General features: G+C 32.4%; 5 protein-coding genes across 7 annotated transcripts; 2 read left to right on the top strand and 3 right to left on the bottom strand.

The window, feature by feature from the left end:
- Positions 1 to 1,442: 1,442 nt before the first annotated feature.
- Positions 1,443 to 9,569, top strand: LOC131631151 (uncharacterized). Of its 2 annotated transcripts, XM_058901929.1 has the most exons (13): positions 1,444 to 1,801; positions 1,897 to 2,034; positions 2,122 to 2,237; positions 2,647 to 2,801; positions 3,235 to 3,323; positions 3,415 to 3,961; positions 4,235 to 4,390; positions 5,063 to 5,220; positions 5,382 to 5,461; positions 6,206 to 6,314; positions 8,517 to 8,591; positions 8,673 to 8,834; positions 9,193 to 9,569. In XM_058901929.1, the coding sequence occupies exons 1-12, from the start codon at positions 1,712 to 1,714 to the stop codon at positions 8,814 to 8,816; spliced, it is 1,857 nt and encodes a 618-aa protein (XP_058757912.1). In that variant the 5' UTR covers positions 1,444 to 1,711; the 3' UTR covers positions 8,817 to 8,834; positions 9,193 to 9,569. The 2 variants fall into 2 exon arrangements, with proteins under 2 accessions (XP_058757917.1, XP_058757912.1); XM_058901934.1 differs by lacking the exon at positions 9,193 to 9,569 and having other exon boundaries at positions 1,443 to 1,801; positions 8,673 to 9,178.
- A 135-nt stretch (positions 9,570 to 9,704) lies between these two features.
- Positions 9,705 to 11,457, bottom strand: LOC131631164 (uncharacterized). Of its 2 annotated transcripts, none has more exons than XM_058901938.1 (3): positions 10,826 to 11,457; positions 10,627 to 10,723; positions 9,705 to 10,540 (listed from the first exon to the last, which is right to left on the bottom strand). In XM_058901938.1, exons 1-3 carry the CDS (start codon positions 10,841 to 10,843, stop codon positions 9,771 to 9,773), a joined length of 885 nt encoding a protein of 294 aa, XP_058757921.1. In that variant the 5' UTR covers positions 10,844 to 11,457; the 3' UTR covers positions 9,705 to 9,770. The 2 variants fall into 2 exon arrangements, with proteins under 2 accessions (XP_058757921.1, XP_058757927.1); XM_058901944.1 differs by having other exon boundaries at positions 10,627 to 10,711.
- Positions 11,458 to 11,649: 192 nt separating this feature from the next.
- On the bottom strand, positions 11,650 to 12,695 carry LOC131631174 (pathogenesis-related protein STH-2-like). The gene is made up of 2 exons (XM_058901956.1): positions 12,344 to 12,695; positions 11,650 to 12,090 (listed from the first exon to the last, which is right to left on the bottom strand). Exons 1-2 carry the CDS (start codon positions 12,525 to 12,527, stop codon positions 11,792 to 11,794), a joined length of 483 nt encoding a protein of 160 aa, XP_058757939.1. The 5' UTR covers positions 12,528 to 12,695; the 3' UTR covers positions 11,650 to 11,791.
- A 7,944-nt stretch (positions 12,696 to 20,639) lies between these two features.
- On the top strand, positions 20,640 to 22,199 carry LOC131602757 (large ribosomal subunit protein eL14). Its single transcript, XM_058874946.1, has 5 exons — positions 20,640 to 20,694; positions 20,801 to 20,902; positions 21,545 to 21,674; positions 21,753 to 21,865; positions 21,986 to 22,199. Exons 1-5 carry the CDS (start codon positions 20,692 to 20,694, stop codon positions 22,037 to 22,039), a joined length of 402 nt encoding a protein of 133 aa, XP_058730929.1. The 5' UTR covers positions 20,640 to 20,691; the 3' UTR covers positions 22,040 to 22,199.
- A 470-nt stretch (positions 22,200 to 22,669) lies between these two features.
- LOC131602747 (nodulin-13-like) lies at positions 22,670 to 23,560 on the bottom strand. Its single transcript, XM_058874936.1, has 2 exons — positions 23,324 to 23,560; positions 22,670 to 23,150 (listed from the first exon to the last, which is right to left on the bottom strand). Exons 1-2 carry the CDS (start codon positions 23,505 to 23,507, stop codon positions 22,846 to 22,848), a joined length of 489 nt encoding a protein of 162 aa, XP_058730919.1. The 5' UTR covers positions 23,508 to 23,560; the 3' UTR covers positions 22,670 to 22,845.
- Between the last annotated feature and the right edge of the window lie 3,577 nt (positions 23,561 to 27,137).

Below are 27,137 nucleotides of genomic sequence, written 5' to 3'. Positions count from 1 at the left end.
TCGTTTGTGCTCCAGAGATGGACGCTTATGTGAGAGATACGTGATGACATAGATGAGTATCGTAGGTTGAGTATAACGGGTTGGTAAGTGTATGTTTGTGAAGAGTGGGTATATTTACATTCCTGATAAGTTATTTCTCTTCTAAGAATGTGTTTATTATTTTCCTGTCTATATCTTTGTTTACTTTTTGCTCATTCAAACCCCAGCTCGAAACCGTAGAAACTGTTGAATGGCATCTCTCCATCTCTGAGGACGATAATTCCCGGATCAATATTTCCAAATCTTTTATGTTGCTTGCCCTATACTGCATTCAACATACTACAGAGTGTCACACCCACACATGATTCCCACAACACCGATATCACCGCCCAGACCAATCCACGAAGAGATTTTGCGGACTCATCAGGCTCAGTTGGACCACACTCAGGATGTTCTTCCTCGGTGTCGTCAAATAGTTGACATGGGGCGGGCAGGCATTGCAGATGGTTTCTTTCCTGAGGGGTCTGATGCTATGTGTGTACTAGATGGTATGATTATGCTGGCAAAGGAGGCATTTTTGTACCATCGACATCATGCTAGAACAGGTGGGGCACTTGACGGTAGAGGCAGAGTAGCTAGCAGACGGCGTGGTGGACGCAGAGACGGAGGCGGGGCCAAAGGCAGAGGGGAGACGTATGATGATGTCCGATACACAATAATAATGCCTGTGATTTTTTTATATCTGTATTTTGATTTCATTTATGTACGTTACTTTGATTATGTATTCGACATGTTGGCCGACAATATTTACAATGAATTTTGTGTGTGTACTATTTACTATTGCCTTTAAATTGCCTTACTTTAATTTACTATGATTTAATTTTTCATAGATGTTATAAAAATTGAGTTTTGGAGTGAAATACATATAATTTGAGAATATAGCAGAATGTTCTGTAGGTATATCTACGAAACACTCTGTTTTTTAACACGTTTCGTAGATGTAACTACAAAAGAATTGTTGAACTGGAATAATTTGAATTAAGCAAATATTCATTATGTTTTTTAACGCTTCCGTAGATGTATATACTTCCGTAGATGTACATACGGAGAAATAAATTTTTTGATAAAAAAGGTGCTTCCGAATGTTAATCTAGAAAAGTTGGAGGTATAATTAAAATTTTGTTAGATGACTGAGAGAATTAAAAGGTGTAATGAGATATTTAAAAAAAGGGTTAAATAAGTTTTTGGTCCCTATAAATATTGCAGTTTAATTTTTAGTCCCTCCCTACCTTTAGGCAACGGTTTTAGCTGGTTTTGGCAACGGTTTTCTTGTAAAAACCGTTGCCTAAAGGCAGAGAGGGACTAAAAATGAAAACTGGAATATTTATAGGGACCAAAAACTTATTTAACCCTTAAAAAAAATAAAATCTTGGAAGAGTTTTAAATTTTCGTCTACAACTTAATTGTCCATTACCCACTGACCCGATAGAGCAACCCTAGACCCGGGTCAGACCAGACTCATCATCATTCATTGTAACAACTTCCACACTGCCCGCGTCTTCATTGTGAGAGCTCGTCGCCGCCGTTTGTCTTCCCGTTCCATCGTCTTCACCTCCCTCCCACCTCCTTCGTTCTGGTTTTTCTCAGTTTCCGCCACATTCGCGTGCGCCGTCACCTCTTATCTCCGACGATAACCTTCTCACACTAAAGCTCCACCTCCAACTCTTTCACCATGGCTTCAGCACACATCAGAGACATTCTAACTGCTTTCAATCCCTCTCTCGACTTCTTCGCCATAACCACCGGCGACGGCCGCATTAAGGTATCTTCCCATTCTATTCACTTCATTTCACGCTTTCAATTTCAATAACAGTATTCGCCACTTCATTGTTTTTTCTCTGCAATTTCTCTATGTAGATATGGGATACACTCAAGGGTCAAGTTCAGACCGAGTTCGCGGATTTCACTTCAACTCATGATACTAATTTATTTGATACTAAAGGACATCTCTCTGTTGATTACACATGTATCAAGTGGTTGTCTTTTGAAAGAAAGGTACCTAGGTTTTGTTGTTTTTGTTTTCGAGTGTGGTGTTTTGGGGGTTATATTCAGGAATGATAGTTTGAATTATTTTATTTGCAGAAGAAAAGGAAACACTCTACCTCTTTGTTGTTGCTTGGAACTGGTAGTGGTGATGTTTTAGCACTTGATGTTTCTGCTGGTCAATTGTCTTGGAAAATTAATGATTGTCATCCTGGGTAAGACATGAGCTTGTCTTGTGATTTTCAAGTAAACTTGTGTTCTAGTATTTTAATGGATAATAATAACTCTAATGTTTTTCCTTTGTGATAATGATATGGGATGATAATTTGAAATAGTGACGCTAACCTATGTAGCACCGGCACCTCTAAAAAAAATTGTGTTTGTGTTAGTATCGGTGTCGAAATTGACACCGAGACTTGTGGTTACGTTTAATTTATTCATTTTTTCAGATTATTTTCAGTGTCGTGTTTCTGGTGTCTGCATCATAGATTGTAACCATTGTTAATTAAATGAATGTGATTGTTGGGTTTAAACTTTGAATTCCTTATTATTTTATGAAAAGTTATAGTTTAATTACATTATCTTGCCTATTTTTCTCTTTCTTACTATTCAGTTTGACTGCAGAGGTGTCAGGGCCATTTCATCTTTGGCAAACGGATCAACCTTTTATACAGCAGGTGCGGATGGAATGATATGCGCAATAGATTTCACAACAGGAAACTTGTTGGAGAAGTTCAAAGCTTCTTCGAAGGCAGTAACTTCTATATCAGTTTCTCCGGGTATGTATCCACTGTGGATATTACTTTTTTTTTTATGTGTGTTTAGAAAATCTAATCACTGCATTGCCGTTGGGATACTAACTGAATCCATCTGTTTGTAGGAATTGTATGTGATATGTTGTACAGTTTGATTGAGGTTCCTTGAATTATTTTTTTTACCCTATTGTGCATTTTAACTTACGATAGCGTTACAATTTTAATTACGCAGTCCGTCTACTTGCAAGTGCATTCTACTTTAATTATTATTAGAAATTTAGAATTAAAAGGTTTACCTTTTTGCTACATGTTTTGTTGATTGGATGTTAAACTGTAAGCAACGTGTCCTGGTCAGAAGGGCTCCAGTGAGGCATGATTAAGATAAATCTGCAATGTGTCGGAAATATTAATATTGCAATGATGATTTCTGATTTAATTTCCCTTTTATTTACATCAGATGGCAAGAAATTAGCTACTGCAGCAGCACAATTGAAGATTTTTAACTGTTCTAATATAAAAAAGCTTGAAAAATTCTCTGGTCATCCTGTAAGTTTCATATGTTTTTTTTTCTTTTTATATGCTGTGATCATACCGTATTTTTTGTCTGTATACTAATTGTTTTTAATTTAACTATCAGGGATCTGTCCGGTGTATGGTCTTCACAGAAGATGGCAAGTATATCCTTTCGACTGCCGCTGCTGAAAGATACGTTGCTGTTTGGAAATTAGATGATACTAAAAAGCAATCAGCTAGTTGTATTCTTGCAATGGAGCACCCTGCTGTCTTTCTTGAAAGCAGGCGCATTGATAAAGGAGAACATGATGAGGCTGGCTTATGTGTTTTAGCCATATCAGAAGTTGGTGTTTGTTATTTATGGTTTGGAAATAGTATTGAAGAACTACGAAATTCAAAACCCACAAAAATATCATTATCATTGGAAGACATGTCCACAAAAAATTACAAAGGCGCACTCCCTGCAATATATGCTGCAAAATTACAAAGCATTCAGAAGCCCGCCTCTGGGCAGGTTTTTCTTGTATCTGGAATGCTTGTAAAACCATCTTTTCAAAATATTCTTTTGCACTCCGGTACAGACGTGAAGTTGAGTGTCTCTCGTGATGGCATTCTTCTTCCAATGAGTCAATCTCTTGTCAAATCTAAGAAGAAAACAGGTGTACAAAGAGGTAAGACTTTCTTTGCCTTTGATTAACTCTTTCTCAAGAGCATTAAGGATTAACCATTTCATAAGCTAAATCTATCGGGTGGAAACTCATAAATGATTTTATATTTCCTACATTTTCATTTTATTATGCCTTGTTTGTTGCTCATACATAATCTTGTTATTTGATCATGTTAACCATTTTAAATATATCACTTAAAATAAGTTGATCTTCTTGTTTGAGTAATTGATTCCTGATCCTATTTTAGTTACTAACTGGTGTTCTATATTCTGACAGTAACTGCACTAGATCGTGCTAATGCCGAGGATGCCTTGCTTCCAATACCTAAAGTTTTTGATTCTCATGAGAAAGATAAATCATTTCAAGTCACTTCGGACAAGGATGTGGAGGACGATTTGCTTACAAGTGGCACCGATTCCATGGAAATAGATGGTATTAATAAGTTTCATCATATTTTATTGTTTTTGGAAGATAATATCAATTGTTTCGACAACTGGATGCATTCCTTTTGGCTTATTATATTTTTGTGCTAAATTAATCCATTCTTTTTCTAAAAAACGGAAGTTGTGGATGAATAGTATTTATAAACCTTAAGATAGCACATAGGCGAGGTGGGGTCGAAAGATAGAATATTGCAAAGATTATGTACAGTAAGATCTCAATGTACCTTGTTCACTTATTGGAATTTGTATTTGTGTATCTCGTATAAGTTTTTTCCTTATACTTTTCTTTATTAATAGTTTTTTTTTTAAAAAAAATTCTAGAGGACAATCTATTGAATGACAATGTGTTGCTACCATATGCTGGCTTAAAGCAATCTAATTTGTAAATATGACTCATGTTCAATCTTGTCGGATATTTTATTTAAAATAATTATAATAACTGAACAATAAAACAACTTCTATTGAATGATCTGATAATTTTTGTTGACAGCATATTCTTGATCTTTCTATTACAAAATCATGGGATTTAATTGGTTATGGTTAATAGCATAACTAACCGTAAAGTACCTTCCTGCATATTCACGCTGCTCGGTTGATAACAGAAGATGGATTGACAGTTTTTCTTCCTGCTTTCCATAATCTGTTTTTACAATCTGTGCAGATGGTATTGTCCAAAGTGAGACTGATGTAATTAGCATGGAGGACCGGATGAGATCACTAGGATTGCTTTACAGTGAGAGTGACTGTGCATCAAATTTTGAACTTCGTTCTAAATTGTTAAAGGGTATTGATCTGGAAGCTACTCTTCCAAAGAAAAAGGTTAGTTATGAGTCAGAGTGGTTCTCTTCTGATATTAATTTTGGTTCCATCTGTTCTGTTATCTATATTTTTTTATGTTCATTATAGTATGTTTGTTATCCATTGTTTTTTAAGAATCATGGTAATTGTTTATGCATATAATGTTAAGATGCATTTATCAGGTAAGAGCAGCTGTTTTGTCTATGGAACCAAGTGAAGCATTCAAGCTACTAGGAGTGTTGCTGGTTATATGGCAATCAAGGTTTCTTTTCTTTTCTTGCACATTCTACTGTTAAGGTGTTTTGCATCTGATGGAATGTTTTCAATTTCCACTTGTTATTTCCATTTTTATTGCAACATAAAATGACCAAAAGTTATATAGGATTTATGTAGACCCTCAGTTCTGTAGAGTTTTATTTTTTTAATTGGAGTTTATTCCTTTCTTCTTATCGGTGGCTCATCAATATAATTTCAATCCTTAGAGGCCATTCTAGTTTCTGAGAATCATTGTAAAAAAGTGTAAGTTCCTGAGAAGCTGTTGCGGGTTGCTACGCTGACATGAAGGGGGTGGAGGGGGGTGCTCTCTGTTTATTGTTTTTTAATAGAAAGAGAGCAACCCAAATTCCGCATGGTAGACCTTTGAGAAGGTGGCGCTGAAGCGGTTGCCACTAAAAGTTTGGGTTTGTCTTCAAGAATCGAGATCTTGGGAATAGGAAAACATAAATGATGATGAAATTTCTAAAGATCAAGAACCATTTTGTTGTTGGAAGCAAAATAGATATGTTAAATAGAACAGAATGATAATCAAGGCTTCATATGGTTGATGCCTTTTATTGCACTATTTTCTGTTCTTCAGAGATCACATAATTTTCTTTTACAATTAGATGACACGTATACTTGATAACTGAACTTTATGATATTTTTTGTATTTCATTTTCCAAGAAGGGCAATATTCATGCACTTGTTACTCTTGACTTTCACTTCATAACTAAATCTTTATCGACAGGTCGTCTAGCAGGGAGTCCGTGCTTCCATGGATGTACAGCATAGTAGTTACTCACGGTCATAATGCTGCTGAAGAATCTGCAACACATATGCTTGATTTGGTGCACAAGGTAATTATGGACTAAGTTCTCTTTCTCGTATACATGCTTGGTATTGGCAACTGAATTTTAAAATTTCAAAATGAAAATTGAAATATTAATTATAATTCCTATAATTTAGGTCCACATTTTCTGCCATTATTCCTACTTGTGAAATTATGATGGATAAATTTGCTGTCCTAATTTGATAGAAGTTACTTTAGTTGAGTTTCATTATATGGTTAAATTTGTAAACGTTTCTAATTGACATGACTTGAAAAATAGTGAAATAACCGACGGATCGATTAATTTAACAAGGTTTATATTGACATTGTTCTATGATGCCTTGTTGGCTTATTAATATTATTCGTGCAAACATATCTGAAAGGAAATATGCCTTTATTTCGTAATTTTTTTTCTGTTTCTAAAAATATGAATCTCTACATTTTGTTTACATTTTTATCAAACGGTGTCAAACCATTTGGTGACCTAATTTCATGGCTGGGGTCATTACTATGGTCAACATAACCTAACTCCAACGCCGACATTGCTTAAAGTGCATTGAAGTTGCTTTTGCACTTCTAGTTTTTACATGGTTTAAATTACGGTTGCTGCCATGTGTAATGCGGTCATTGCGGCGTGAATTTCGATTAAGAGTTCTAAATACAACGTTGAAAAACTCTTAATATTAAATTTTTTTATTAAATCAAAAGTAAATCGAGTCTTGGAGTTCTGAAATTATGCGTATTTGATGAAAATACTGAAGATACAAAGACGGAATTGTCTGATGGAGTTCTTAATGCAGCCGGATGTGTGATTTTAAAATTACAGTGCAATTGCGGTCTGATGCGGTTGCGGAGGCTACCACATCAGCAATATTGCGGTTGTGGACTGCAATTTAAAATCATAGGTGGACTAGGGGTGAGAACATGGTTTTAAATTGCGGTGGCTGCGATGTGTAATGCGGTCGTTGCGGCGTGAATTTTGATTAAGAGTTCTAAATACAACGTTGAAAAACTCTTAATATTAAGATTTTTCATTAAATCAAAAGTAAATTGAGTCTTGGAGTTCTGAAATTATTCGTATTTGATGAAAATACTGAAGAAACAAAGACGAAATTGTCTGATGGAGTTCTTAATGCAGTCGGATGTGTGATTTTTAGATCACTGTGCAATTGCGGTCTGATGCGGTTGCGGAGGCTATCACATCAGCATTATTGCGGTTGTGGACCACAATTTAAAATCATAGGTGGAATAGGTTGGGCCGAGCTGAACTTTTACTTAATCAGGTCAAGCCTATTAAAAAAATTAAGGCCTAAGCATAACCTAGCTTTATTTTGACTAGACCTTTTTAAAAGGCTACTTCACTTTAAAAGCCTATTTTATAGAGTCTGTACATTCAATTTTCATTGTAATGTATTTGAATAAAGTTGACAGGATTTTACTAAGGAGTTTGTCTTTTTTAGATTCTTGACAATTGAAGATATATTCTCTCCGATGTGTCTTTGTAAATATTTAGGGTTTTTAACTTTCTAATTCTAATTGAGAATGTTATGAGAATGAAAATAATGAGACAGTAGGTAATACCGGAAGATTAGAGTCCACGAATCACATTAGAAATCTAAATAGTTAAAAGAAAGTAAAAATATAAAATAAAATGTTGAATTGAAAATTTGAAAGAATAAAAAATTAATTATTATGCATAAATAAATAAGTATAATATATAAAATTACACATAAATAGGTCGGCTTAATAGGTATACTCCAGCCTATTTAAATTAATAGGCTTTTTAAAATGGTTGAGCCTAGCCTCTTTACCAAACAAATTAGGCTGAGCCGAGTTTTAATTTTTAAGTAGGTCGGGCCATAGGCCCCTGGCGGGCTGTTTGGCCTATTCCCACCTCAGTCTATTCCCACACTTAGGGTGTACCCATACAAGTTTCACACAATAAGAGAGAGTGCGTTGGAAAGAGTGTCAGCACTCTGTTTTATTCACAAGTTTTATGATGGAGCATGGCATAGAAGTAAAATTAAGATATATAAGAGGAATGATGGTATAAGTTTTGCATTGATTGGTAACTTTTATTGAATAATTGTTTTTTATTAGCATAAAACTAAGTTTATTCTGATGTGTTTCTTTCCGAGCTTGCCTCTTAAGGTCATTCTGGCTCAGATATTGCTCTACTTAGATAAGGTGTACTGTTTGAGAAATTCAATATTTGCCTTCCACTTTTCAGATTACAAATTCCAGAGCGGCAACTCTTCAGTCTTTGTTACAACTATCAGGTCGACTACAATTGGTTACATCGCAGGTATATTCATATTTCTAAAATTAATTTGGCCATCTGGGGAATGTTATTGGATTTTTTGGCCTTATTTGCATATGCTTTCAGATTGATAAGGCTTCTCAGAAAATAAGCCATCCGGTGAATGATCTCCAATCAGAAGAAAGTGAAGAGGAAGATGAATATTATCACGAGGATAAGGATGATGAAGAAGATGATGCATCCGAAATAAGTACTGATGATGAAAACTAGTCTTCCTTTTAATGAACGGTATTACATATACAGAAGTTCTCATTTGTTATGCAATAGCTTTTACAAAAATTTGCAAGGGAGTTAAATCTAGGGTTTAAGGATATAGGATTTTACCTGGAGTCAGGATCAACCTTGAAACTCAACCAGGATTTAGTATGGAATGTCTAGACATGCTTCAATTGTTGCTGATTTTTTTTGCTTTGTATTGCCAAAAAGCCTTTTCCGTGGCATTGTTCACGGTTTTCCCCTCTCTATCTGATGCAGGATATTTTAACTTAGATATTTATTATATTGTATCATGAATCATGGTGTTTATGGTTCCAAACTATTATATAAAACCATAGAAGCTTAATGATAGGAGTTTTTTTTATTACAGATTAAGAGTTCCCAATTATCCCAATTGCTGCAAACGAAGATTTGGAGGAATAGAGAATATATACTGGATTCTAACCAGCTTTTTGTTCACAATTTTGTTTACTTTCTCAGCAAATTTTGGTTATTCAGATTTGTTAAAAAAACAATCCCTAGATTATGTAATTTGATTTGTCAAATGAAAAAGATTGTGTAATTTGAGCTTTTTACTGATTAATAGAAATACATAATTGTAGTTCATGTGTTTGCTACACGAAGACATGCTCAAAATACTCCTATTCTCAAGAATGTGTCCTCCCTATGAAAAAAACACCTTCGCATGCATGTTTCGATTACCGATTGAGAAAATTGCATATTTACATAAAAATTGCTATAGACAAAAGGAATCAAGCAGTACAAGACTTATTCCTCCGTCTGGAAGATAGGAATATTATTCTTGTTTTCCCTTCTCACATGTCTTGTGCAATTAAACACTTTATTTTCCACCTAAATTTCAAATGTTATTATGTTACAGTATTGGAAAGCAAATTAAGCCTTTACTTTTCATGTAGTGTCTCTCTTCTCTACGTCTAACACCCTATACTAGACTATTATACATGCATTTGGATTGTCATCGCTGAACATGGCTGCTATGTCTACATGGTTGTTACTGTAATCTCCAATGTAGTGTTCCATAAAGTTGTATTGTGTGTGCCATGATGGTGATCTCACACATTCATATTCAGTAACATAAGACGATGGCATGTATGTATTATAACTATGTGTGACATTCACTGGTTGGAATCGGGATGGCTCTTGTTGAAATGCAGGTTCGTTATCGCATGGTCTGTCTCTCTGTTCAACATAGTTGTTGCAAGAACTGAACCTGTTGACATAGTTAAGCCATGTAGGTTGATGATGGTGTGTCATATGAACCTGTTCAACATCTTCATTTCTTGGATTGTTCGGCCTCTGTTGTCTTGCACTGTCCCATGTAGGTTGATGCTGGTGTGTCATATGAACCTGTTCTACATCTTCAGTTTCTGGAATGATCTGCCATTGTTGTCTTGCATTGTACCATGTAGGTGTTGGTGATGTTGGTCTTGTTGCCTCAAGCATTGGTTCTGTTAAGATGGTTCTGCGAGCTTGCGGAGCTTCCTTTGGAATCGGCTGTGTTGTTGCATCTAGGTCTGGTGCATTTTCTTTTGGTTTTGGTTTTGTTGCTTTAGATGAAGATTTTTCAACATTGGAACAAATAATGGTGGCATTCTTCCTTGTCTTGTTCTTAATTGCTTTGACAATTTTTTCTGGATCAGCCCATCCAATAATCGTTAGCCTTTGTCGATCCAAGTCGATACGAAGATCATGTATACCTGCAAAACAGAAAGTTCATAAAGCAGTTGTGTGATTATAGTGCATCTTTTAGAAGGAAAATCATGTCAAATTAATATAAACCCACCATTGATGTCATTGAGTGCTTTCTTGATCTTCTGCGCGCATCCGTTACAATCAACTCGAACTTGTATATGCGTGATCCGAGATGTCTGCATTTGATGCTTGCCATATGTTTAAATTGATCAAAATCATAATTAGTCACAAAGAAAAAAATGATAAAAAACTATAATCACAAAGTAATGCTTGGATTTGTAGGGCCTTACCTGTGACTCCTTAACCATGGAGAGCTGTAAAGTTAGAAAAATCAAGAAATGTTGCTTTTATTAATAAGGAAGTAGATTATGAATGAAGAATATTTGAATGGAATACATTAGAAACATGTAAGAAATATGTAAGGAATATGTAAAAGGCAAGATATGTGAAAAACACAAAAAAGGTATCGGTGGAAGGGCAGAGAGAGACATGTATATATACCTTACTTTAGCTTGACATCTTTACATATATAGTTCATAATGTTTCATAATGTTAAGATGCACCTTATTTTGACATAGAAGTTTTTGGTAGAAGTTGCATGAATGATCATGATTTGTACTACTGTGCATGTAGTTAGAGTATGCATAACATGATATGTACTGTATGTAATTAGAGTATATAAATATATAAAAGTAGACACTGAAACACGACAATGACATTTCAGCATCAGTAATAATTTGAAAAAAAAATTAATCGTAATCACAAGTGTCAGATTCAGTTTCAGACATCGACACTGACATGGATATACCTTTTTTCAAAAGTGTTGATGATTTAAAGACAAAAACTCGAATATAAAAAAAAGTAAAATTAAAAGCTCAAATATTGAAAAGTTCAATATATAATTTCCAACTTATTGTACAAATACATTTGCCAAACCATTATTCTCTAGCCATTTATAGCCACAAATATCTTAAAAGACTTACTACCTCCGTTCCTTTTTATAAGAGACAACTCACTTTTTAGGTTCGTAGAATAATCAATGTATCTAGTCTATAAACATACCAAATACATTGGTTATTCAATGAACCTAAAAAGTGACTTTTCTCTTATAAAAAGGAACGGAGGTAGTATTAAGGAATTCAACTCTTAGCAACCATTCTAAATGTCCCTATAACTGGTTGCACAAAATAAAAAACAAATATAAATTTGAATAAGATTGTAATAATTTGAATATCATCTATGTAACAAATAAAGAATCAAGCATAGACTTGTGGATTTTCCAGCAAATAAGCCTCCACAACTTTGTAAATTCCAATGGTGCTTTCTCTTCCTTCCTTTACATCTTCCTCATCAACATCAAAATCTCCAATGGTTTTGTAACTGCTTGCCATTTTACATACACAACCTCCATCATCTCTAGCCTCAAACTTCACCTCATAAGAAATAGATTCAAGCTTGTCCCCTAATGGATCCCCTTCAATCATAGTGTATTTGCAAACCAAATTCTCCTTATCAAGTATATCAATCTTTTGTTTCAAATATTTGAAGGGGCTAGCTGCACAACATAAAAGAAATACATAAGAAGTTTTTCAAGAAAGTAACAAAAGAAAAGCAAATTATTATAGTTTAGGTCGGAATCGACCGGTAAGGTCATCAGCAAATCGTCTTAAATTTCTAAAAGTTAGTAATTTTATAAAAACACTATTATAGGTTTAAAAAATGTCTCGTCTTAACATTCGACTTAGACCTCAATATATATTGGATCCGACGGCGGAACCCTAACTTATGTTTGATTGCTAAGTGCTTACCTTCATTGAAGTTGACTTGTTCAATGCTTCCAGCTCCTCCATCTCCTTCAATTACATTCACATCTTTCACAAACTTTGGCAAGAGCTTTGGAATCAAAGTTCTTGAGTCTATGATCAGAGCCGTGAACATGCGTATCGGCGAGACCGATGAAGAGTACTCATTTGTAAAGACTGTGACTCCCATGATGAATGTTTTTTTTTAGATTGAAGAAATTACAAGGATCAAAGTTGTGAATGATATGGATCAAAAGGGAGAGATTCTGGTGTTTTATAGATGAAGCAGTCCTTGATATGAAATTTCTTGGAAGTTATCTTGGATAGAATTCAATGAATTTTGAATTGATGTTGAGAATGTGACATAATATGACATGTGTTTGGTGGTTAGCATTGTTCAAAGGTTGGAATTTGTTTTATTTGAGGACTTTCAATGATTGTGGCTGCTTGTTGTATTTTTGTTTCAAAACTTAGGTTAATTATTCATTATTCAAATTTATATGCCCCACATATAGTTGGTATTGGTAGAATAAGGTTATTTTCCAAGATCATTATAGACCTGATACGTTGGATTCATGTTTCTTCAATCAGAATGGTTTTTTACCTACCTCGTGTATGTGATTTTTCATCAAAGGTTGAAGATTTTGAGTCTTTATTTACATTGGATTTTTTTTGTAGTAATATGAAAATGAACAGGAGCTATAGAGGAAGCAAAGAAACATTATATTCAATATTAGTTTTCCATAGAAAGTCAAAGTTCAACATAAAACGTATCAAAAGGGTTCTTTTGTTGTTCCACAAAAATGGTTAAATAAGATTATTTTATACAAATTTTAAAGAAATTATTAAAAAAATAAAAAAAATCTATGATTCCTAAGTCATGTTTGTATGAAGTTCAAAAAAAGCAACTAAATCTTATTTGTATCGAAAAATGCATCTTCTTAGCTATGATGTGGTTGCACGTATGAAATTTGAAGGAGGGTTTAGTTTAGGGCTGGCTAGGTCCGTCGGTCATGTCTATTTTGCCCGTAATTATTTACAGGTTGAGCTAAAGTTTTAGGTATTTACCCTCTACTATCTCCATTCTCCGCCCTACTCGCTTTGTTTTTTTAAAAGATATTTGCAAGACAAACCTAAATAGACGTGCATGCCCGTTTGCCTCCCTAATTGGGTATAAAACAATTGGACAAAATGAATAAGGTATGTATTTTAATGCTTGACTGGAAGTTCAAAAATGGTGGTCTAGCTCTTTGGAGTGAGGTGTTGAAAGATATATGTAAAAGAAACAACAACATAATAATTATTGGGGTAATAAAGACTAGTGTCTGTTGTAATAATTCTAGAATATAGGGACTAGTTTGTTAAGAGTGAGTCAGCGACTATAACTAACTATTAGTTGGTTAGATAGAATGTGGTTAAGTATGTTGCTTAACACACAAGTTACTATATATAGTTCATTTGTAATCCTAATGCAATACAAGTGTGCACGCAATTCATTACCAATTCAATTGCTTATGTTATTTCTTATATTTTCTTTTCTTTTTGATTGCTTGCAAAGCAAGCAATTAAAAAAGTTGTGCTAACAATTGACATCTAGAATATTTTTACTAACATAAAAGGGTTGGTGTTGATCTATAGGGAAACACAAGTGAGATTTGTAAGGAAAACACTTGGGCAACACAGAGGGAGGAACGACTTGAAGAGTTTCTTGAAACAGAAGCAAAATGAATATAAATGGTGGCTTCTCAACGAATATCGTGATTCTTGATGGAAGCAATTGAAAAAGATGGATTGCATGAATGAAATCACTATTTGGAGCACAAGATGTGCTTGAAATCATGCAAGAGGGCTACGAAGAACTAGGTGTAGATCCTACAGAGGGACAAAGGGCCATCTTCAAAAGACTGCAAAACATTATTTTACATTCAACAAAATATTGATTGCTATCATTTTGAGATTTTTAAAGTAACTAAATCGAAGGAAGTATGAGAGATGCTATAGAAGTATCATGATGATGGAGAGAAGGTTAAACAAGTGAAATTGCACTCATTAAGGAGGTATAAGATGATACAAATGGAAAAGAATAAAAAATCAATGATTATTTCTCAGAATTGATTGCAGTGACTAGATAAAGACTTGTAGTGAGGGAATCACTGGTCAACAAGTGGTTGAGAAAATAATGAAATCTTTGACACTAAGATATGATTTCATAGTGGTAGCAATACAAGAATCCAAAGATCTTAAGATAATGAAAATTGAGGCATTGTAGAACTCATTAGAGGCACATGAACTAATGGTGATTGATAGAGGAATTGTAAGAAGAACTCAACAAGCACAAGTGACATGGAAGAATGGAAATGGAAATAAATTAAATAAGAAAGGAAATGGCAATTTCAAGAACTCAAATTAGTCTAACAATGCAAAAGAAAAGGAAGACAAGGTTGAATCCTCCAAAGAGGAGAAGGTTTTGGCACAAATCAATCAAAGAAGGAAAAATTGATAAAAGAAAGATACAATGCTATAATTGTGAAAAATAAGGACACTTTATTGATAAATGTTGGCACAAGAAAAAGTAAAGAAAAATCAAATGAGTGATGAAGAGGTTCACCTAGCTCAAGACATGATTATAACTCAGAAGCAGCGGTGCTGATGGCCATCACCTATGAAAGAAATCTAATGTATGAATTGTGGTTTATTGATTTAGGATGCTCAAATCATATGATTGGGAACAAGGAATGACTCACAATTTTGATTCAAGCAAGAAAACAAGTGTGAGATTTGCAAATAGAAGTTACCTTACAACATAAGGCATGACAAATATTGTAAGCAAAAGAAAGGATGGAAAGAGTGCATTGACAAAAAATATACTCTATGTGTCTGGTATGATGTGTAATTTGATGAGAATAAAACAATTAATATAGAAGGATTTTTCTATTAACGTGATGGGTGATGCATTGCAACTGTTTGATAAAAATAAGAAGTTGATTCTAAAGTTAAAATTGTCAAAAACATGAAATTCACGTGTAATATTCAGACTGCAAAGAGATATTCATGACCAGTATTGATGAACTAGAGTTATTGTGGAACATGAGGTATGTACACCTACGTTTTATAATACTAAATGAACTAAGCTATAAGAGTTTATTCGTGGTCTACCTAAGGTAAGTGCAAGCACCATGAAATGTGAAATCTAATTAAGAGGCAACCAAGGTAGATTAACTTTTGCATCATAAGTGCCTAAAAGATCAAAAGATGCATTAGAGGTGGTGCCATATAATATATGTGGTCCTTTTGAAGTAATTTCATTAGGAAGACACATAGGTTGAAGACATTTAGGATCTTGAACACTGAGAATGCAAAAAAAAAAAGGAAATTGAGAAAGTGAAAGTGTTTTTATGATGGAGAAAATATTTGAGTGTCTCCATTGAATCTAGACAAGCGGCATCTCAAAATGGACAATTGTCATTTAATTTTTTAGGAAAAAATTAAACTAAATGATTTCTTTTAATATGATTTAATTTTATGGCCCACAGTCGTCCTAGGAAATCACAGTGATGATGATAGTCTGCACGTACATCCTTGACGTGACGATTTAGTGAAAAGTGGTCTTGATGGCTATGGTGTGAGCAAAAGTGTTGGGCAATTACTAAAAACTCCACCTTTCTTCCATATTATACGTACGATCGAAAATGGAATTTTCGTGGGGCATTTGTTAGCCTAGAAATTTTGACTGAAGGATTCGACAGAGGATGGTAATGAACATGCTTGAAAATGGTAAGTGTAAAGAGACACAATAATAATTTTGACATACTAATCATGTTGATTAAAGATTATCTAAGTTATCAGATGGTCCAAGAAATTATATATTTTAACACCCACAAAGTTTGGTTTGGAAGAGTCTCAAGAACATATCCAGAAGATTATGATCATTCTCTCTTCAAAACATGTTTAGAATCTCGAAAAGGTTTGCACTAACCAGCGTGTTCGACGTGAATATGTAATGTAGAGGTTGAGTTCAACACACTCATTAGATATTGGGAACTTGGTATATTCTTAAGTTCAAAGTTTAAGTGATTTGAAGGTATTTCAACGTCACAACAAGATTTGAGCAAAGCATCCCTCAACATGAGTGGTTGAAAGTTGTAAAGATAGTTTTCAGATGGTGAGATAGCAGTTTTCAAGACCAAAAACACGTGGAAGTACATCGGAAGATGGAAACCCACGTAGGGGAGGCACGTGTAGAATGCCTAAGGAATAACTGTTACCGATAGTTACTAAAGAATTAATATATAAGTCAAATTCATTGATGTATTCAAGGTCACAAGTTTCATTTATTTTCTACAGAACTAAAGTATCCACATCATGGAGAGAAACACTTTGTGACAAAATGTATAAGTTTGCGTCCTTTCCTTTAAATTCTTTAAGTCTTTTTAATTGAATCATTTACTATAATGACATTTATTATGGTTTTGTCTATTTACTTCTTCTAAAGCAATTCCATATCGTTTCAACTTGAGTTTATGTTCAGTTTGTCAACATTCAAACATCTATGTTCCAATCACAAACACTTTTCGTTGTACTTTTCTACACAAACTATCCTTGGGATTTTTCCCGACTTTAATCCATTAAGTGAACAAAAAATTGTGGTTTGATTTACTAAAAATACTACTAAACAACCACGTACCAAAAGCCTATGGATGTTGTATTCTCAAAATAAATAGGGGAGAACTTGGAATTCTACATCGATGATATGACTGTGAAGACATCATAATGAGAAAGCCACATTGTAGACCCATAAGACATCCTCGAACTTGAAAAGAAGTGGTGCTATAATAGTACTAGATGAATCAAATTACCTACTGATCGAGCAGTATATGAAGTTTGAGTTAAAGGCCCAAAACAACCAAGTCGAGTATGAAACCTTCATACTGGCATGGTCCCATCCATTGAGATGGATACTTCAGGCCTCAAATTCAAACAACTCACAATTGGTGGCAAATCAGATTACAAAGGAATATCTAAAGAAAGAGCCATATATTATCTAAAAATACTAGTAAACAACCACCTACCAAAATCTTATGGATTTTGTATTCTCAAAATAAATAGGGCACAACTTGAAACTCTACATCAATGATATGACTGTCAAGACATCATAAGGAGAAAACCACCTTATAAACCCATAAGACATCCTCGAACTTGAAAAAAAGTGGCACCATAATAGTATTAGATGGATCAAAAGACCTACTGATCGAGCAGTATATGAAGTTTTAGTTAAAGGCCAAGAACAACCAAGTCGAGTATGAAACCCTCATACTGGCATATCCTATCCCTTGAGATGGGTGCTTCAAGCCTCAAACTCAAACAACTCACAGTTGGTGGCAAATCAGATTACAAAGGAATATCTAACGAAAGAGCCATATATTATCAAATATATGAAAAAGTTATTTGAATTATCTAAACACTTTAAAGCATTTGAGATAACATATGTACCCAGGGAACAAAGTTCTCGGGCTGACCTTCTTTCCAAGCTCACAAATACAAAAAGAGCAGGCCATAACCGTATTGTAATTTAAGAAAATCTCACCACCCTCAAAATTGATATGGAGGAAACCAACACTCTTGAAGTGGCCCTTACCACTAATTGAATTGTGTCCATGACACGCTGTTTATTGTCAGACGAACTCCCCCCCAAATCACATGGAAGCAAAAAAGGTTTAAAAAATGCAACAAAGTATACCTTGATGTCTAGGAAGCTTTATAAGATGTGAAATGCCTCCCTCATGCTAAGATGTCTAAGGGAAAAAGAAATCATCTTGGTCCTTACATACGTCCACCGAGGAACATGCAGTAGTCACATTGGTGGGAGATCCCTAGCTTACAAGTTATTCAATGCGTGTTAATATTGGCCTACTCGGATGATTGGTAGTGTTAAATATGTTAGAAAATACGAAAAATGCCAAAAACATGCAAACCTACATTATGCACCAACTAAGGCCCTTCACTCTATCACATCACAATGGCCATTTTACCGACGGGGGGTTGACATCCTATTTCCTTTCGTGCTGGTGATTGACTAACTGAAGTTCTTGATCATTGAAATATAATATTTCACGAAGTGGATAGAAGCTGAAGGCATCTAGAAAATCGAAGTAGAAAGGGTTCATTGTTATATTGATAGTGGATCATATGTAGGTTTATTTACCAGAAGTTATAATCTAAGACAAAGATACTTAGTATTCCTGCTCCACTATGGTTGATTTCTGCCTTGACTTGTGGGAGTGCAGACAAAGTTTGTTTTAACTGTCTAGCCAAAAGTGAACGGGTAGACCGAGTTGATGAACAAAGTAATACTCGGTGGGATAGAGAAAAAATAGGATGAAGCCAATGGACTCTTGGGCGAATAACTCCATGAAATACTATGGTCATATCACACCACCCTCATCCAACTACCAAAGAAACTCCATTCACAATGGTATACAATGCTGTTGTCATGTTGCTTGTTGAAATCGATACACCCATATAAAGACACTCTCAATTCAAGGAAGAAAATAATATGGCAAGGCTTAGATGTGCAACCGACCTAATCGATGAAATCCACGATGTTGCTTATATCAGAGAATTTTCCACCAAACGAAGGGCTTCTAGAAGGTATAACTCCAAAGTGTTCCCAAGGGAATCACATGAGGGCAACCTCGTGCTCATATAAGTTGTCGTACCAGCTTGCATGGGGAAACTACAATCTAAATAGGAAGGTCCATATCGCATATGTCAGAAGTTACGTCATGAAGTTTACAAACACGAAGAGCTAGATGGAAGACTCATCCCTAAAACATGTAACTTAATTAACTTGAGATACTTTTACAATTAGCCATTTACTGTTTTATTTTTGTAATAAGGAAATGGTCATTTAGTCTGTCAATGTATGAAATTCCTTAAAATTTATTATGTTACCAGCTTCGCCTAGAGTAGGAAACCTACAAAGGAAGGCCTGCCGTTAGATAAAATATAAATGTTGGGTCCAGTGGCGGAGCCAAAAATTTTAGGGAGCCTGGACAAAAATTTTACTCCCTGTTTTTACTAATTGTACACCTTGTTTCTACTAATTTTGTCTAAAAATTCTGCCCTTGATTTTGTCCAAAATTTTCACATTCTTTTTTTTATACTAATTTTGCCCTTAATTTTGTCTAAAAATTATTAACGTTGCCCTTGATGTTGTCTAAAAATAAACTATTAGGTGGGGAGTATATAACGAAAGGAGGGGTTGAGCCCGGGCGCGTGCCCGAGTTCGCTGGGCTGTAGCTTCGCCCATGGTTGAGTCTTCTTTAAAGAATCTCTACCACCCAAGAGGCAATATAAAAGTTGAATATTCTCTAAAGAGTCATTTCCTTCTAAAAAGTAATATAAATGTTGGATATTCTTTAAATTGTCCTGCCTCCCAAGAGGCAAAAGTGGCAAAATAAAAGCTGGATCTTTTCTAAAGAGTCATTGTCTCCCAAAGAGGCAATATAAATGCTGGATCCTCTATGAAATACCCTTTTTGGCCAAAGGATAATATAAATATTGGTCAAATACTAAGAATTCACAGATTTCGTCAACCCACTTGACTAGCCCTCTTGTTAGATCATAAAATACACCATATCATGAACCCTTTAATAACAACTAAATAAATAACACAACTAAAAGTCTTGTCTGAGAGATTTAACTCAAAGTCTCGCATGAGGAACTCAATTCAAAATCTCACATGAGAGACTCAACTTAAATATCATCAGAGGGACTCAAGTTAAGTCTTTCTTGAAGGACTCAACTCAAATCCAAAAAAAATAAAATTAGGGAAAAATTTCAAATTTTAATATATGATGACAAAATCTTAAAAAAAAAAAACATGAGAGGGAATCAAAGTTTTAATTAAACTATTATTTTTTATGCCACATATATATTAATTATTTTTAGTCAATAACTTAATGAATAAAATTACATTCTTTAAAAATTGATTTGTGGATAACACGAGTTTGAATATATGTCCCTATCATCAAATATTATATTTCAACACAACTATCAACTGGATTAAATTAACAAGAAACATATAATATATTTATTTAGGTTTTTTAATTGAATTTACAATCATAGGTGTTAGTTAATACTATGAAGAAACAAATAGTTAAATATTCCAACAACTTATATCAAGCTTTCTAGAGTTAAAGAAAACTTCAAATTGGGCCCAAAGATTGAGCTAGTCTTACATGCAACCCGAACCCGTCACTCTAAGCCCAACAAATCACCTTAACAAAAACCCGTCTCTCACTTTTTTCAGTCTCTCCGTGCTTCAACCTTGAATCTCAGAAACCCTAGAAAAAATGGCGAGTCCTCTCACTATACTTTCTCATCATTTCGTTGCTTCCTATTTCCGAGTTTCCTCATTCTAACAATATTCATCTGTATTGTTTTTTCTGAACTTTTTTGCAGCCTTTCAAGAGGTTCGTCGAGATTGGGAGGGTTGCTCTGATCAACTACGGAAAAGACTACGGTAGACTCGTTGTCATCGTTGATGTCATCGACCAGACCAGAGTATGCACATTTATAATTCAATTTCTCTTACATTTTTTTAAATATCAGATCCAAGTGGTGCCCATCTGTTAGCTTTGTTTCCTTAGAAACTTGAAGCGAAAATGTTTGAATTTTTTCATTGCCAAAAAAGTAGGGTTCTTATTGGTGAATTAACGTTTTTTATGACTACTTGTTTGATTTGTGTTCGTGTGTTGAATTAAATGAAGTTTCTAGCAATTTGTTAGTCTAGGCAAGGTTTTGCGGTTGTAGTGTGAATTAATTGCCATTTTTCTTTATCATAAAAACGATGAACCGTATTGTTATTGACATTAACGATAACGATTTGGATAGAAGCATACTCTGGATAGAATATTATGTGGCAAAAATTGATTCATGTACTCGCCCCCAATTAGTGGAATAAGACCTGCTGTTGTTTTTGTTACGGTATTGGTATCTGAATAATACCTGAATGTGTTCGCGTAAGGAATGGTTTTTTCAAAACATTGAATCTAGGCAATTTTGATTTGATACCTTATGATAATAAATTTTGTTGAAAAAATTGAGAGATTGAGTTGTGTGCATTTTTGGTTTGAGTTGGATATCCTGGTTGTAAATTTGATGGTGAAGGTATATAGGATAAATTGTATACTTTATGTTCATCAGGCTCTTGTTGATGCTCCTGATATGGAGAGGTCCCCTATAAATTTCAAGAGACTTTCACTCACTGACCTCAAGATTGATATTAAGAGGGTTCCCAAGAAGAAGGATCTCGTCAAAGCTTTGGAGGCTGCTGGTTGGTACTACTTTTTAGAAAGAAATTTGATTTTGATATTGGATTCTTTTGTTAATGATTTGTTTTGTTCTTAAACAGATGTTCAGAACAAGTGGGCAAAGAGCTCATGGGGCAGAAAATTGATTGTGAAGAAGACTAGAGCAGCACTCAATGATTTTGATAGGTTCAAGATAATGTTGGCAAAGATCAAGGTTTGTTTCAATTTACACATCTATGTTATTTTCTTTCCTGTTTCTAATATTGATTGAGTGGCTTGTATGGGGGTCGAATTAAATTATTAACTTTAAATTATTCATTTTTGGCTTATGCAGAGGGCTGCTGGTGTTAGGCAAGAGCTTGCTAAGCTGAAGAAGACTGCAGCTTAGGCATTAGTTAGTGATCAAATTTTGAATATTCCAATGACTTTATTTTGATATTAGTACACTCCGGTTTGTTTTATGATATTCTATGTAATCATTGAGGGACTTCCTAGAAAGGGTTATTTTCAAAGCTCATATTAGTGGATTGATATTCAGTTCTTGCCAAGTTTTTCTTTTGCTTGCGGATGATTTGCATAATTTGTGTCAAAGATGTTCTAAGACTAATAGAAGTCTCGAACTGCATATTGATGGCAACTGCCGTTTCTTTGTCATTTATTTTGCATTTGTGTTTTTATCACATCTAGTCTTATCTTCATGATGGTTAAATCCTCTAGTAAGTTACACTAGTGGCCTTGGTTGGGTGACAACAATCTATTAGGTGGTTACAAATCTAACCAGCATAAAATGAATGTTGAGTCACCATATTAGTTCTAATCTGACAAAAAGTAGGAATTATTTATAAATAGAAAAACTTTTATAAAGATTTTTTGATCGACCTTAAGTGATATATATTTCATTCCGTTATTTGTCACCAAAGTGATATAATTTGAGATACTAAACTGGTTAGAGATTGACTTTTAATCTATTTAAGGCCCTATAACTTCTATACAAGCCTTAAAAATGAAAATAAATTTGTTTTAAAAACAGTAGGATAATGAAATCTTTATTAAGAGGTTTAGAAACCACTTTTGAATAAGCTCACAAACTCTTTTCACAATGCACATTTGAAATCTTAAAGCAATACTACATACTCAGAAAACACAACAGAGAAACAGATAAATGGATCTCATTAATTCACAACATAAGCAGAACTAGTTGCTGTCTTTATTGTAACCAGGATTAGCCAAAAGGAAACCCTCAATAGCCTTGTTGAAACCATCAGATCTCTGAATTCCACCTTCCAAATAGTCCTCACTAACTTCAGCACCATCTTTAGTATAATACTTAGTTGTTGATTTCACAATGCATCCTCCTTCAGTGCTTGGAACAAACTTGTATTCAAAACATATCTTCTCTAGAGGTTGATCTGACAAAGCAATACCTTCATATACACTATAACTGTACATATAGTTTTCTTTGTCAACCACATCTACATGCTGCTTAGTAGACCCAAGACCTGTAACAATTTTAATAATACATTTTTAGATGTACTAAACATATTTAATTGTCCTGTTAAAACAACTCAGTTGATATAGAGACGAGAGTTCAACCCGTAACATCCCACTTATTCATGTTTAAATGTGTAATTGTAGCTACTAATTTATTTGACAAAAAAATATATTTAATTACCTCCAACAAAAGTAATCTTTTTAATGGTTCCAGGCCCTCCATCTCCTTCGAGAGTTTCAGCTCTCTCGATGAATTGTGGTAAAGCTCTCGGGTAGACGATGTTTGCATCTTGCACAATGGCTCTGTATAGTATTCCAATGGAGACTGAAGAAACATACTCACTTTCTGAAATGAAAACACCCATGATGATGATTAAGGATTGGACAATGTATGCTCTTTGTTTGTGTGTGGATTAATATGTTGGTATATGCATTCATTTATAGGAGCTGAAAATGGTTACTGTGAAGTTCCCTTTAGAACACGAAAGTTTATTTAATTTGTTTCATTTTTCAACTTCATGTTGATGATTTGTTTATGCTTTATTTGTCAAATTAATTGAATTAATCTTACTTGTTTTTCTTACAGAAAGAATAATAATTGATGTGGGGAAATACTTGCATTATTAAGCTATAAGAAAAAGTCGCCACTCACATGTTGAACATAAACCTCTATATCTATGGATGTTAGATTAATTAGGACTTGTTGTGTGTATATATATATATATATATATATATATATATATATATATATATATATATATATATATATATATATATATATATATATATATATATATATATATATATATATATATATATATATATATATATAGTTTAATTGCCATGCACTCAGAGTGGAAATTTTTTTATTCAGTCAGCACATTAGAATCCCTAATTTTAGAGTAACTAGTACTTTCACCCGTGCGATGCACGGGACAAAAATATGGATAAATGATTTATTTTTTTAAAACAAAAATGAATATAAATTAACAAAATTTTATATCTTTATACTTTATCAAATGCAAAGTTATAGGTGTATCCGTACAATAAAAACATATACAAAAACATGAAAAAATATCACAAAATTTGAAGTGGTAATTGGCGTCATCCACCGCAAATTTAACCATGATATATATTAATAAAATATAAAGGAAAAGTGATCATTAGTTTTTTAATTTTTGTATACTTATGATATATATGATATCAATTTCTATATTCGAGAGTGGAATTAAAATTTTATATGGTTGGAGGATCACACTAAGATTTGGAACGAAAATATAACATTAAATATTCAAGAGAGGAAGACTCTGTTTTTTCTAGAAAAAATTGAGATTTGGAATGAAAATATAGCATTAAAATTTACATATAATAGTATGATATTATTCTATCTATTATTATATATAGATAATTATTATTATATTATTATATTAAAAAAAATTGATAAATTTTTTATAAAATTATCTTTTATTGATGATATAGAAATAATGAATTTAAAAAATTGAAAGAAAAGTGAATAATAAATATTTGAGAGTATAATAAAAAAATATGATAAATAATTTATTGACGTGTAAAATGACTTTGTTATAATTTTTAAAAAATAATCTATAATAAAAAATAAAAAATGGAGAGAGTACATTCAAATAATAGTATAAAATTATTATAAATTGGAGTACCGTTTTAAATAAAAAAATTATTCATTTGTTAAATTAAATATGTTATATGTGTAATTGAATAGAACAATCTTTTGAATTAATATTGCATTTTTGAATTAGTTATAAAAATTATTATTATATGAAAGGGTTATAGAGTAATAATTATTTTACATTTTAACATTTACATAAATAAATACAAAATTATGTTTATAAAAAATTATATATGTGTTAATCAGAGTGATTTTTTTAATGAAAAAATCATTGTACGTGGGTGGAATTAGTGGTTAATGAAAAAAATTATTTAAGGATAAAATGTAACTACTATTAGAGCGATTAATGAATCACATGTGCTTGAGTCTATGGTTAAAAATTAGAACAAACTGATACAAAATAAAATAAACCACATTTATTTCTATCCTTTTATTCTTTTATTTATTTTTGGAAGAGTATCTTTTTTATTTATTAAAAGTATAAAAGGACGCATAATATTTGATAGAATTAACAATGTAACAATAATAATAATAATAATAATAATAATAATAATAATAATAATAATAATAATAATTAACAATAAAAAATGGTTTTAATTTATTTTTTACTGTAATTTTTTATTGTTTTTCAGTTTATATTTAAAGTGATTTGTCTGCCGTTTAAAAAATTAAAAATCTTCTTTATGGATTAATAACATAAAAGCATATATCTATCATTGTCAAAGACAAAAACAAAAAAATATTGATATGAATCAAATTCAAAATATGTATCCATCTAGATGTGAGCCTCTCTCACACAATCACATAAATAATGATAGTTCATGTGAAGTCACATGATTCATATTTAATTTTAGTTTTGGATTTCAAAATTTTATAAAAATAAAAATCAAATTCTCAATCGAAACAATTACAAAGTTTTTTTTCTTAGAAGTTTAATGACTACAAATATTTTTTTAATATTAAATAAATAGAGTACACCGAATTCAAATTTGCACTACTACACTGGAATATGATGCAGTTATTATTTTTTATTGAGGAAGTTTTTAGCCACAAAGTGAATTCTCTAGTAACATAATATATTGCAACTTATATAGTACGAGTCCTCTTTAAGATGACTTAAAATCACCAAATAATGCCGGTTTAACTGAAACTTGGATGTTTGAACACTGAAAAAATTATATTGAAAATATAATAACTTGGTAAAATATGAAATAACACATAATAGGTTATAAACAACAAATGAAATACTCACATTTTCATCAAGCAAAATAGAAATTCAAAAACTTCTATACTAGAAATTTGAGGAATCTTGGTGCAATATTTGTATGTAGAATTCAAAAATAAAAAGAAACAGTAAACCCAATTAAAAATCAAAAGAAAAGAAAGAAGATGAAGAAGAAAAATAGAAAAAAGTTACTTACCTGCTGAAAATTTTGGAGAATATGAAAAATAGATGGGGTGTATATGTATTTGTACTAAAATCATTATGTGATAATGTGAATGGACGCAATACAATTAATTAGTGGAGTTGGAGTTCTTGGAATTAGTAACTGACAAAACATAGTATTGAAAATAGAGAAAGAAAATATTTAAGCGTGAGAAGCTTTTTTTTTTTAGAATTTTGTTGATTGAATGGTTGAAGTACGTAGAATTAGTGGTAGAGTAATGAGATGAAGTAATTAATATTGAATTTTAAAATTAATACATTAAATAAAATTTGTTGGACTGTTTACTTATATTAAAAGACATGAAATAAAATAATAATTGTAACTAATTTAATGTTTAGTAACTGAATAAGAATAATAATAATTATTATTATAATAGTAATTGAAATATACAAATAATTATTTTAATATAGTATAACCATTATGAAATATAATAATAATTGTTACTAACTTAATGTTTAGTATATGTGATAATAATTAGTTACTATATATTAATAATCATTTTAATATAATATAACTATTATGAAATATATAATAATAATTGTTACTAATTTAATGTCTAGTAACTGCAATAAGAATAATTATTATTATAATACTAATAAAATATATTAATAATATTTTTTATAATATAACATAAAAATAATATTTAATATTTAATTATAATTAAATGATAACACGAAAATAATATTTAATTACTATATGCATCATGATAAAAGTATTATAACTATGAAATCAAGATTTTAAAAATTAAACACGTTTATATTTTTAAGTATAAATATAAAATATGAAATGTTGTCAAGATTTTGGATAGTTTAATTTTTAACTACTTTATTATAATAATTTAATCTATTTTATAATTAATTTGAAATATTGAATTATATAAAATTGAAAATTGTAATATGTTACCA

This window comes from Vicia villosa, linkage group LG1 (assembly GCF_029867415.1).
Source record: "Vicia villosa cultivar HV-30 ecotype Madison, WI linkage group LG1, Vvil1.0, whole genome shotgun sequence".
Lineage (NCBI taxonomy): Eukaryota > Viridiplantae > Streptophyta > Magnoliopsida > Fabales > Fabaceae > Vicia > Vicia villosa.
Note: the sequence above shows the minus strand (reverse complement) of the source record. Positions and strands in the feature narration are given on the sequence as shown.

Bases quoted from the DNA above. Each gene is read 5' to 3' on its own strand.
- LOC131631151 (XM_058901929.1), top strand. From the start codon at position 1,712: ATGGCTTCAGCACACATCAGAGACATTCTAACTGCTTTCAATCCCTCT. The intron at 2,238-2,646 runs GTAAGACATGAG...GTTTGACTGCAG, and splicing joins ATTAATGATTGTCATCCTGG to AGGTGTCAGGGCCATTTCAT. The intron at 4,391-5,062 runs GTATTAATAAGT...CAATCTGTGCAG, and splicing joins CGATTCCATGGAAATAGATG to ATGGTATTGTCCAAAGTGAG.
- LOC131631164 (XM_058901938.1), bottom strand. The intron at 10,541-10,626 runs GTGGGTTTATAT...TCTGTTTTGCAG, and splicing joins AGCACTCAATGACATCAATG to GTATACATGATCTTCGTATC.
- LOC131631174 (XM_058901956.1), bottom strand. From the start codon at position 12,527: ATGGGAGTCACAGTCTTTACAAATGAGTACTCTTCATCGGTCTCGCCG. The intron at 12,091-12,343 runs GTAAGCACTTAG...TATGTTGTGCAG, and splicing joins ACAAGTCAACTTCAATGAAG to CTAGCCCCTTCAAATATTTG.
- LOC131602757 (XM_058874946.1), top strand. The intron at 21,675-21,752 runs GTTGGTACTACT...GTTCTTAAACAG, and splicing joins CAAAGCTTTGGAGGCTGCTG to ATGTTCAGAACAAGTGGGCA. The intron at 21,866-21,985 runs GTTTGTTTCAAT...TGGCTTATGCAG, and splicing joins TAATGTTGGCAAAGATCAAG to AGGGCTGCTGGTGTTAGGCA.
- LOC131602747 (XM_058874936.1), bottom strand. From the start codon at position 23,507: ATGGGTGTTTTCATTTCAGAAAGTGAGTATGTTTCTTCAGTCTCCATT. The intron at 23,151-23,323 runs GTAATTAAATAT...AAATTGTTACAG, and splicing joins AAAGATTACTTTTGTTGGAG to GTCTTGGGTCTACTAAGCAG.